General features: G+C 51.1%; 1 protein-coding gene across 1 annotated transcript in view; it reads right to left on the bottom strand.

Moving 5' to 3' along the window:
- cdc6 (cell division cycle 6 homolog (S. cerevisiae)) overlaps positions 1–9,123 on the bottom strand; it is a gene marked incomplete at its 5' end in the record, with an annotated part of 18,491 nt that extends 9,368 nt beyond the window's left edge. The window contains 7 exons of the mRNA XM_007909623.2: positions 1,472–1,680; positions 2,273–2,337; positions 3,073–3,173; positions 4,121–4,260; positions 4,592–4,698; positions 8,048–8,220; positions 8,920–9,123. Of these exons, the coding sequence (XP_007907814.1) occupies positions 1,472–1,680; positions 2,273–2,337; positions 3,073–3,173; positions 4,121–4,260; positions 4,592–4,698; positions 8,048–8,220; positions 8,920–9,123 (999 nt within the window). The remainder of the gene's footprint in view (positions 1–1,471; positions 1,681–2,272; positions 2,338–3,072; positions 3,174–4,120; positions 4,261–4,591; positions 4,699–8,047; positions 8,221–8,919) is intronic.
- Positions 9,124–11,558: the final 2,435 nt, after the last annotated feature.

Genomic DNA, 11,558 nt, shown 5'->3' with positions numbered 1-11,558 from the left:
TCTACCGCCCTCCTCACCGCCTCCCCTCCACTACCACCCATAAAATCCAGATCATTCAAAACTCTGCCGCCCGCATTCTCACCCGCACCAAACTCCGCTCCCTGATCACCCCAGTCCTGGCCAGACTGCACTGCCTGTCCCAGAGAGGATCGAATTCAAGATCCTCACCCTTGTATTCAAATCCCTTCTCTCCTCTGTACCCCCCGACCTCTCTGACCTCCTCTCTCCTCAAAACAGTACCCGTTGCCTCGTTCCTCCGGGTCTGACCTCCTCCTTGTCCCCCGCTCCACCCTAAGTGGCCGTGCCTTCAGCCACTATGCCCCGAGGCTCTGGAACTTCCATCCTCATTCCCTTCGTCTCGCCCCCTCCCTTCCTATTTTCAGGTCTCTGCTGAAGACCTTTCTTTTCGACCGCGCCTTTGGTCACCTTCCCCCCCTGGCTCCTCCCCCTTCCCCTGGCTCGGTCCCGGGATCTGTTACTGTAAAGTGCTTTGAGACGCCGTCCAGCATGGAGGGCGCTATATAAATCCAAGTTGTTGTCGTTGTTGTTTATGTCTGTGAGTGGAGGGCAAGGAGGTGGAGCTGGGAGGTAAGGAGAGGGATAGGGTTGAGGGAACAGGTGGTCGGTTTCTTGTGGGTTATGGTGGTGACGAGAGAGGAAGGGGAGACAGGTTCAAAGAGGGAGGGATGGGTAGGGACCAGGGTGAGAGGGGCAGATAGGGAGGGGGTAGCAGACTGAAGGGCAGAGGCAGCTAAGCTGACCCCCCGACTTTAGATTTGAGGACTTCCAGGATCACCTTGCAGTTGGCATTGGAGGGAGGATGGGTGAGGCGTGAGCGGGTGGGTGGAGGAGCCAGTTGTCCTTGGCCTCCAAGATTGTCTTAGAGTAGAACGACGATTTAGTGGAGGCGAGGGCGGAATGGTAAGATTTGCTATGGTTCAGCCAGATCTGCTGATGGACCATTAAGTTGGATTTGAGCCAGGTGCGCTCAGCGGCACCCGCCTGGGCTTTAAGGGTACGAGGTGGATGCTGTACCAGGTGACTTTCGTGAGTAGGAGACGGTTTGGTAAGTGAGGGGAGCGAGGGAATCGAGAGTGGAGGACAGGGAGTTGGGGAGGAGAGTAACTGAGGAGGATAGGTCATTGTAGGAGGAAGCCCAGAGGGGAAGGAGTTCAGATGACTCCAAGGCAGCCAAGAGGAAGGGGGGGGAGGCAAGGAGAGATTATTTTCCAGGGGTGGTAGGAGTTGGAGGCGGGTTGGGTGGTAGTGGGGAGAGGGATTGAGGAATTAAGGGAGATGAAGTGATGGTTCGAGATTGCTTTGTCGATGATGGTGAAGTCCAAGATGGTAGGCCCTGAGTGATCATCAGATCGAGGGGGTGACTGCGGATGTGGGTGGCGGAGTGGATGTGGAGGGAGGAGAATTAAGACTCCAATCTTCCTATTCACAGTCAGTGTTTTGTGAGCCTCACCTTTCCCAGTGTGACTTCTTTAACTTGAGAGTCTCTGGTCAGGAGAAGCAGGGAACAGGCCAGGAATTTCTGCTGGAGAGGAAAGGCGTGTTCGGCACCACTGCTTGACTTCATCCTGTCCCCGTAAACCTCGGACATGACCCGGGAAATGTGAGGCAGTGAGACTTTCACCAGCCGCGAAGTGGGAGAGCCTTTCTCAGGAGCACTGCCTTCAGGAGGAAAAACAATACGGACTCAGCAAAATAGGAACGTAGGGATTTATTTTTTGATCATCCAGGTTAGCGCTGACACAGAATCACGTATGTACGTCTCGGACACATGGAAATTCCCAAGCATCGGGTTGAGGCTGCGTTTATGCTGTGAAACACTTCACACAATGTGTCCCAGTGACTCTTCCTCCCTCAGCTTCATTGGGTGTACAGGGAGGTGACACAGACAGACAAAGCAGCCGTGGAGGTGAACAACCAATTTTATGTGGAGGACTGTTAACCAGGACCCTGGGAGGAACTCCCTTCTCTCTCGTGTCATGAGATGTGTCAGTGTCCACCAGAGTAAAGGGAGGCACATTTGCCCTTAACATCTCACCTGAAGGACCTGCATCTCAAAACAACGCAGTGCTCCCCTCCCCAGCCTTTGGGTGATCTTCACCCCCCACCCCCCAGCTCAGGTGCAGGATCAGTGTTGAACACTGAGGTGTGAAAGGCACTGTATAAATGTCAATCGTATCGCAACGGCAGGTATTATGCTGAAGCTTCAACCTGAACCAGGAGCTAAAACTCAGAGCTTGTAACTGCGACTTACATTCAGCGACAGGTTTCAGCACAGTCTGGCACCTGACATCCATCTCCACCATTTCCACCGCACGCCTGTAACCATAGCAACAGAGGCACATCAAATTATAATAATAATAATCTTTGGATTTGATATAGCGCTTTATCACTTCTTCGAGACGTCTCAAAGCGCTTCACACAATATACTGTAATGTGAATTGACTGTCTATTTGTGGGCGAATCGCGGCAGCCAATTGCACACAGCAGTGCCCCACACACAGTCGTGGATTGAAGTGACCAATTTATTATTTACTTATTATTAATTTTTTTGGTAAGCTAGAAAAGCAATCCACCAATCAACTAACAACTGGGTTCTTACTTAGTGCTGGGTAAGCAGAGGCGTGTGGAGTAAGGAAACTTGCCCACATTTCGCCCTACCACGAATCGAACCCAGGTCTCTCGCTTGGGAGTGCTCTAACCATTGAGCTACAGGACTCCAAATTAGCCAAAACCCTGCTCTCCCCTTCACCCCTCCCCCACCCCCCAACTCTCCAAACACCTTTCTGGAATGTTACCGCCAACATATTTGAGTGTTCCTGCACGTGAATAATTCCAATGATGACCCCCTCCCTCCCCGGGACCACTATCTGGTGAGCGGCAACCCAGGCTGACATGGGGTATAAACCCTCCAGCCCGACAATGAACATTTGCTAATTGACGTGGCTTCTGAAAGCCTCAGACCCCAAACACTCTGTTAACCAGACTGTGGAGAGTGACCTGACTCTGGAGCCAGGTTTACCAGGAGATGTTACAGCGCGCTGGGTTACCTACCTGCACACGTCCAAGGCTTTGCGAGCGTCTCCAGATAAAGAGGAAACTTTGCCAGCGCAGAACTGAACGGCAGAATTATCCAGGACCTTCTCCCCCGGGACCTTTTACATGAAACAATAAACAGCTCATCAAAACCACACTGACATAGAGCAGAGCCCAGCGGGGCACCGGCTAGTCACAGGTAACAATTTAAAGCACAATTTTCGGCTCCCCGCACCTCTACAAACATCCTAGTGTCTGATACTGGGCCTAGAACCTCAAACTGTGTCAGAGATTCACAAGGAATTGCTGGCAAGTGACTGGTTTTTCCGGAAGATGGTCAACAACAGCAGCTATCATTTATAGCCTCTTTCACATCAGGGGACAACCGTAAGCGCTGGACAGTTGAAGGTTTGCACCTGAGCTGGGGGTGGATTTGGGAGCGGGGACTAGGAGGGTGCAGGTGGGAGGGTGACTGAAGCCATAGTCAAAGAGGAGGGTCTTGAGACGGGTACTGAAGGAGGCAAGAGAGGTGGGGAGGTAGAGGGGCTCTGGGATGAAGTTGCAGAGCGTGGGGCAGAAAGGCCGAAGGTCTATCTGCTCGTGGTGGATCAGGTAAGGCGGTGGGCGTAGAGCAGGCCGGAGCCTGCACAGTGGAAGGAGCAAGGCCGCGAAGGGCTTAAAAAGTGAGGACGAGGATCTTGAATTCTATCCTCTGGGGGATGGGGAGCCAGTGAAGCCAGGTGAGGGTGGGACTCACGGAGCTTAGTGCGGGAGAAGACACAAGCTGCAGAGATCCCAATGGTCTGCAGCTTGTGGAAGGAATATTTCGTAAGTCCGGGGACTGGGGAGGTAGTTGTGGACACGAAAGACACTGTTGAATCTCGAACTGCTTCACAGGATTTACTGAGAGGTGCAGTGACTGTGTGCAGTAGGTGAATCATATATACAAGAACACAAACGTCTCATTTAAAAGATGATGCCTCTGACGAGTGTGCAGCCCCCACCCCGTCCCCCCGACGAGATATAAAGCCATTTCCCGGGCAGGCGAGTGCTGGGGTGTCTGTACCTGACTCAGGCGATCCTGTACAATGGCCACAATCTGTTCCTTGGTGTAGGGAGGAAAGTTCAGGAGCTGAGGTTTACACCGGGGATGAGCTTGCAGTCGGGGCAGAATGCGATCAGTCAGGTCTAGTGCGTTTGCGATGCCTGAGAAATAATAATAACGAATATAATAGGTCAGAAGGTCGACTCAAAGAGGCTTTACAGGATTTACAGTGAAGTGGAGTGACTGTGCAGGCCGCTGTGGCAGCCCAGTTTGCACGCTTCAAAGGCGTCAAAAACAGCCATGAAGTAAAGACCAAGGAGGGCTTTGAAGGGAAGATGGAGGACGAGCAAGGCCAAGATGGGGGGAAAGAGACAGAAAGAGAGAGAGAGAGAGAGAGAGAGAGGGAGTTTGCGCATTGTGGCCAGGGGCAGAAAGTAATAAAAAAAGCTCAATGCAAGGCCTTGAGGACGAGGAGGTTCCAACAAATCTCACCGATCAACACGAGCCTGGAGTTGAGGAGCCAGGGCCACTCAAAGACTGTGTATAGGACATCCTGAGCCTGGCTGTCCAACTGGTCCATCTCATCCACAACCAACAACCTGAGAACAAACAAATAAATAAATAAACACTTACATAAGAACATAAGAATTAGGAGCAGGAGTCGGCCATTCGGCCCCTCGAGCCTGTGTCCCGCCATTCGATAAGATCATGACTGATCTTCAGACCTCACTCTAATTACCCGCCCTATCCCCATAGCCTCCATATCCCTCTATTTTTTAAGAATCTATCAGTCTCAGCTTTGAAGATGTTCAAGGACTGAGCATCTACAGCCTTCTTTACCCTCTGAGTGAAGAAATGTTTCCTCAACTCTGTTCTAAAAGGCTGACCCTTAATTTTAAGACTGTGACCCCTGGTTATAGATTCTCCTACCGGGGAAACAGACCCTCAGTGTCTACTTTATCAGCCCTTTAAGAATCTTATATGTTTCAATAAGATCTCCCCTAATTCTTCTGTACTCTAGAGAATACAGCCCTAGTTTATTCAGCCTATCCTCATAGGTCAGTCCCCTCATCCCAGGAACTAACCGAGTGAATCTACGCTGCACCCCCTCGAGGGCAAGTATGTCCTTTTTTAAATAAGGAGACCAAAACTGCACACAATACTCTCGGTGCGGTCTCACCAAGGCCCTATACAGTTGCAGCAAGACTTCCCTACTCTTGTACTCTAAACCTTTTGCAATGAACGCTAACATGCCGTTCGCCTTCTTAGTTGCTTGCTGCACCTGCAAACTAACTTTTTGAGACTGGTGTACAAGGACACCCAAATCCCTCTGAACACTAACACTATCTAATCTCTCCCCCTCAGAAAATAATCTGTTTTTCTATTTTTTCTACCTAGGTGAATAACTTCACACTTCCCCACATTAAATTCCATCTGCCACCTACTCGCCCACTCCCCAGCCTATCTATATCCCGTTGCAATCTTTTTGCATCATCCTCAGAGCTTACTCTCCCACCTAGTTTAGTGTCATCCGCGAATTTAGATACGTTACATTCAATGTCCTCGTCTAGATCATTGATGTAAATTGTAAATAGCTGAGGCCCAAGCACTGATCCTTGTGGCACTCCACTAGTCACATCCTGCCAATTCGAGAATGACCCGTTTATCCCTACTCTCTGTTTTCTACCCGTTAGCCACTCTTCAATCCATGCTAATATGTTCCCATTAATCCCGTGGGCCTTAACCTTGTGCAATAGCCTTTTGTGTGGCACTTTGTCAAATGCCTTTTTAAAATCTAAATATACTACATCTACTGGTTCCCCCCTATCTAACCTGCTAGATACATCTTCAAAAAACTCTAAAAGATTAGTTAAGCATGACTTCCCTTTTGTAAAGCCATGTTGACTCTGCCTAATCTTGTTATGGTCTTCCAGGAATCCCATAACGACATCTTTAATTAAGGACTCAAGAATTTTCCCTACCACTGATGTCAGACTAACTGGTCTATAGTTCCCCATCTTTTCTCTCCCACCCTTCTTAAATAGTGGTGTTACGTTTGCAATCTTCCAATCAATGGGAACCGTTCCAGAATCCAGAGAATTTTGGAAGATCAAAGACAAGCCATCCACTATCTCAGTAGCCACCTCTTTTAAAACCCTAGGATGTAGGCCATCAGGTCCAGGAGATTTATCAGTTTTAAGACCTGACAATTTACCTAAAACCATTTCTTTACTAATATTAATTCCCCAAGTTGCTCGCTAACATTGTCTTCTTGGTTCCCCTCTATTCTTGGTAGGTTTTCAGTGTCTTCTAAGGTGAAGACAGTAGCAAAGTACTTGTTTAATGACTCTGCCATGTCTTTGTCCCCTACTATAATTCCCCCCGTCTCTGCCTGTAGCGGACCCACATTTACCTTTGACAGCCTCTTCCTCTTTATATATTTATAAAAACTCTTGCAGTCTGTCTTTATGTTCTTCGCTAGTTTGCCCTCATATTCCATTTTCTCCCTCTTAATCACTTTTTTGGTTCTCCTTTGTTGATCCCTAAAGTTCTCCCAATCCTCGGGTTTACTACTCATCTTAGCTGTTTTATAGGCTTCTTCCTTTAACTTTATACTTTCCCTAACTGCTCTAGTTAGCCACGGTTGGGCCACCTTTCCCGTGGCATTCTTATTCCTCAAAGGAATACGTGCTCGCTGGGAATTTTGCACTATCTCCTTAAACGTCTGCCATTGCTGGTCTACTGTCAAATCCTTAAGTCTAATTTCCCAGTTTATTTTGGCTAAATCCTCTCTCATACCAGCAAAATTGGCTCTACTTAAATTTAAAACCTTTGCTTCGGACTTAACTACTTCTCTCTCTAACTTAATGCTAAATTCCATCATATTATGATCACTTTGCCCTCGAGGAGCCTTAATTTCCCATTTGCTGATCAGCCCTGCTTCATGGCACAAAACAAGGTCTAATATGGCCTGTTCCCTGGTTGGCTCCTCGGCACACTGATCTCGTATAAATAAATAAATAATATTCCTCGTATGTCACAAGATCGGGCTAGGATGAAAGAGTTAGGATTATCTGGCCCAGGTGTGTGAGCCTGGCACAGTGGGTAGCACTCTCACCTCTCGATCAGAAGCTTGTGAGTTCAAGCCAGGACTTTGAATCCCTATTGAGACGTCTCCAAGCGCTTCACAGAATATACTGCAAAGTGTAGTAACTGTGTATTTTGTGGGCGAATCGCGGCAGCCAATTGTGCACAGCAGGGTCCCACAAACAGCCATAGAGCTAGTGACCAATTTTATTTGGGGGATGTGTTGGCCAGAACATTGGGAGAAACTCACTTTTTCTGAATAGCGCCCCGGGATCTTTAACGTCTATCTGAACAGGCAGACGGTACTTCGGTGTGACGTCTCATCTGAAGGACAGCACCTCCCAACACCCCACCCCAGCATCGCATTGCAGTCAGCTTAGACCAAACGTTCCAAGTCCCAACTTGGGGCTTGAAGCCACAACCTTGACTTAGGTGTGAGAGCGCTACCACTGAGCCGGGCTGACACACGCACTGAGCCGGGCTGACACACGCACTGAGCCAAGCGGATGCAATGAGTGATGGAGTGGGGGGTGAGCAGGTGGGAGAGGTAGGGAGGTGTGAGGGCATGAAGAGATTTGAAAACCAGTGAGAGGATCTTGAAATTGATCCGTTGGGTGATTGGGAGCCAATGGAGCCTGGCGAGGGCTGGGGTGAGGGGGGATGGAGTTTAGTGTGTGATAGAGAGACAGTGGAGCCTGGCGAGGGCTGGGGTGAGGGGGGGATGGAGTTTTGTGCGGGTGAGCATCCGGGAGGTGGAGTTCTGAGTTAGTTGAATTTGGTGGATGGTGGAGTTAACCCCCCGACCAGAGCAGAGCAGATAGACGGCCTGACCACAGGAACACTCCAGCCTCGGACACTTACACCATGGGCCCCGCGCTGCACAGCTGCCTGGCCAGCTGCCGGGGAATGTTATTTCCCAAACATCTCAGCTGCTCCCGTCTAAACAGCTTGTTCGCAACCACCTGGAAGATGCTCTGGGAGCTTCTGAGTGACATGCAGTTAATGATGATCGTCTGAGCTCCACCCAACTCCTCCTGTCAACATAAGCCACAAACAACCACATAACTACACCAACAACAAGATTACATTTGTCTAGCGCCTTTCACGTTGGGAGGATGTCCCAAGGCGCTGGACAGTGTACAGCATTTCAGACCCGAGCTGGGGTCGGGGGGGGGGGGGGGGGGGGGGGGGGAGTGGCCGATGGCATGGTTGAAGAGGAGGGTTTTGAGGCGGGACTTGAAGGAGGCTAAGGAGGGGGCGAGGCGGAGTGATTCAGGGATAGAATTCCAGAGGTTGGGGGCAGAGTGGCTGAAGGTTGAAGGCTCTCCCGCCAATGGTGGGGCGGGTGGGTCGGGGGATGTGGAGTAGGCCAGAGCCGGCTGAATGGAGGGAGTGGGCATTTACAACAGGCATTTACACAGCCACCATCACGCAGGAGAGCTGCACAGTGTGTATGTGTGTGTGCGTGTGTGTGTGTTTGTGGGGCGGGGAAAAGCAAGTGGGTGCGGCGGCGGAGGTGTTGGTCTTAGCGTTGGTGTGAGTGGTGGCAGTGCTGGTGTTGGTGTAAATGGTGTCGGTGCTGGCGTGAGTGGTTGCAGTGCTGGTGCGCGCGGTGGCGGCGCTGGTGCGCGCGGTGGCGGTGCTGGTGTGGGCAGTCCTGGTGCTGGTGTGAGCGACATCGGTGCTGGTGTGAGTGGTGGCGGTGCTGGTATAGGTGTTGCCGAGCTGGGTACCTGCATGTCTGGCAGGAGACGGTTGAGGAGGGCGGTTTTGCCGGTGCCGGGAGCTCCCGAGACATACAGACTCCCCGGCCGCCTAGCACAGACGTGCTGCCTGAGGAAGGTCTTGATGGCTCTTCTCTCCACCTCGCGGGCCAGCAGCCGGTCAGGGAGTGCGGTGTGTAACACCTGCTTGGTTTGCTGGTAACTGGTACCTGTCCAAACCAGCAACAATTAGGATCATCATCATTACAAAAAATAATCCTCACCTGACACAGCGCTGAGTATAACACATTGAAACATATCAAATTGCTCTAGTCACCAGGTAACCTTTGGAATGTCCTGCCTCTCCCCCCATCCCCCAACCCCCGGCATCCTCCCCCTCTGCACTTTAACCCCACAGAAAAACTAGCTGCTCTGACTGTGCTGTGCCCCTCACTGTGCGATGCTCCTCCAACGAAAGCTGAGGGTAAATGTAAGTTGTTATTGCTGTCAGCAAGACAGAAGCCATATTCTTTGGCTCCCGTCAACATCTTCTCACCTGCAGGTCTGAACTCCTCAGCCTCCCCGGGCTCTACTCCACTGTCTCTCTATCACACACTAAACTCCATCCCCCCTCACCCCAGCCCTCGCCAGGCTCCACTGTCTCTCTATCACACACTGATCTCCATCCCCCCTCACCCCAGCCCTCGCCAGGCTCCACTGTCTCTCTATCACACACCGATCTCTATCCCCCCTCACCCCAGCCCTCGCCAGGCTCCACTGTCTCTATCACACACTGATCTCCATCCCCCCTCACCCCAGCCCTCGCCCGGCTCCACTGGTTCCCAATCACCCAACGGATTGATTCAAGATCCTCTCACTGATTGTCAAATCCCTTCATGCCCTCACACCTCCCTGCCTCTCCCACTTGCTCACCCCCCACTCCACACCCTGCCTCCGATCGACTGGCTCTCGGCCTCCTGTTGTCCTCATGTGCCCCCATTCTACATGTCTCACTTTCAGCCACTACACCCCGAAACTCTGGAACTTCTTCCTCATCCCTCCGCCTTGCCCCCTCCTTCCCCACTTCATTAGTCCCGGCCTAGAAGACACTTCCTTTTATTGATAGTGCTACGGTAACCTCCACCCTCCCCCGATCGTCTCCCATTGTCTAAGTGTCTCATGGGACCGCCCCCATGTGTGAGGGGGGGGCTCGTGTAAATGCAAGTTCTCTCTTCAACCGTGCCGATTCACGTGTGTGTGAGTGTGTGTAGTGTGAGTGTGAGTTGATGTGAGTGTGTGTGAGTGTGTGGGGTGGTGGTGTGGTGAGTGGTGGTGTGAGTGTGAGTGTGTGTGAGTTGTGGAGTGTGTGTGAGTGTGTGTGAGTGGTGTGTGGAGGTGAGTGAGTGTGGAGTGGTGTGTGAGTGTGTGGTGTGTGTGGGTGGTGTGTGAGTGGTGTGAGTGTGGGTGGGGTGAGTGTGTGGTGTGAGTGTGTGTGAGTGTGTGGTGAGTGGGGTGTGAGTGTGGTGAAGTGGTGTGAGTGTGAGTGTGAGTGTGTGTGAGTGTGTGTGAGTGTGTGGTGTGTGTGAGGTGTGAGTGTGTGTGTGGATGGTGGTGAGTGTGTGGTGGAGTGGTGAGGTGTGAGTGTGTGTGAGTGTGTGTGATGTGTGAGTGTGTGTGAGTGTGTGAGTGTGTGTGAGTGTGTGAGTGGTGTGAGTGTGTGTGAGTGTGTGAGTGTGTGTGTGTGAGTGTGTGTGAGTGTGTGAGTGTGTGAGTGTGTGAGTGACTCCCATATAAGATTATTTTATGAATTACAGAAATTGGCTTCAAATTACGACCAAATGCAACAATTTGTTTACTTCTGTTTACTCTGAAATGATCAATAAAAACAATCTATGCGTTTGACAACGACAACAACTTGTGTGTGTGAGCTGAGTTGGTTGGAGCGGCGGTTGGGGGGGTGGGGGGGGGGGGGGGGCGGCGGGGGGTAGGGGACCTGAGGCAGCTGAGTTGGTTGGAGCGGCGGTTGGGGGGTGGGAGTAGGACTGCAAAGAAGGGGATAAATGTGGGTTTTTGGCGGGTGAGCAGTCTGCCCATGTGGGATGGAGATGGAGATGGAGATGGAGATGGAGAGTGTAATTCCATCCCATTGATTCAGATTAAGGAGAGGATTCTGCTCTTTGCTTTTCTGTGTTGGCCTTTCTCAATCCACAGTGCGGTGACCTCTGACAGTAAGGTTGTGGGGTCAAACCCCATGTCGAAGACGCTGAGCTCACAGTCGCTGGGGGAACTATCCTTTGGTTTGATGTTAAACGCAGCTCTGTCATTGGAAAAGAAAAAGGAATTTGTCTCCCAGTGTCAGTTTCCCCGGAAAAAAAAATCAGTCATTCACATCACAGCTGTTTATGGGACATCGCTGTGTACAAGAGTGCAAACATTTCCACAGCGACGTGGGATTTTTAGCACTCTGACACCTTGCCCCCCACCCCCCCACACCCCACACGCACTGTATTGGACTGTCAACCTCGACTGAGAGCTCAACGTGAGAGCTTGAACCCCGCAGCCTCTGCCTCAGAGACGGGAGTGTTCCTGACTGAGCCGGACTGAGACCTGATGATTGTAATAAGTGTTATACAGTGCGTCAGCCTGGCCTCGTGGTAGTGCTCTCACCT

The sequence above is a fragment of the Callorhinchus milii genome, unplaced genomic scaffold, assembly GCF_018977255.1.
Source record: "Callorhinchus milii isolate IMCB2004 unplaced genomic scaffold, IMCB_Cmil_1.0 Scaffold23, whole genome shotgun sequence".
Taxonomy (NCBI): Eukaryota; Metazoa; Chordata; class Chondrichthyes; order Chimaeriformes; family Callorhinchidae; genus Callorhinchus; species Callorhinchus milii.
This window is presented reverse-complemented; position numbering and strand designations above follow the sequence as displayed.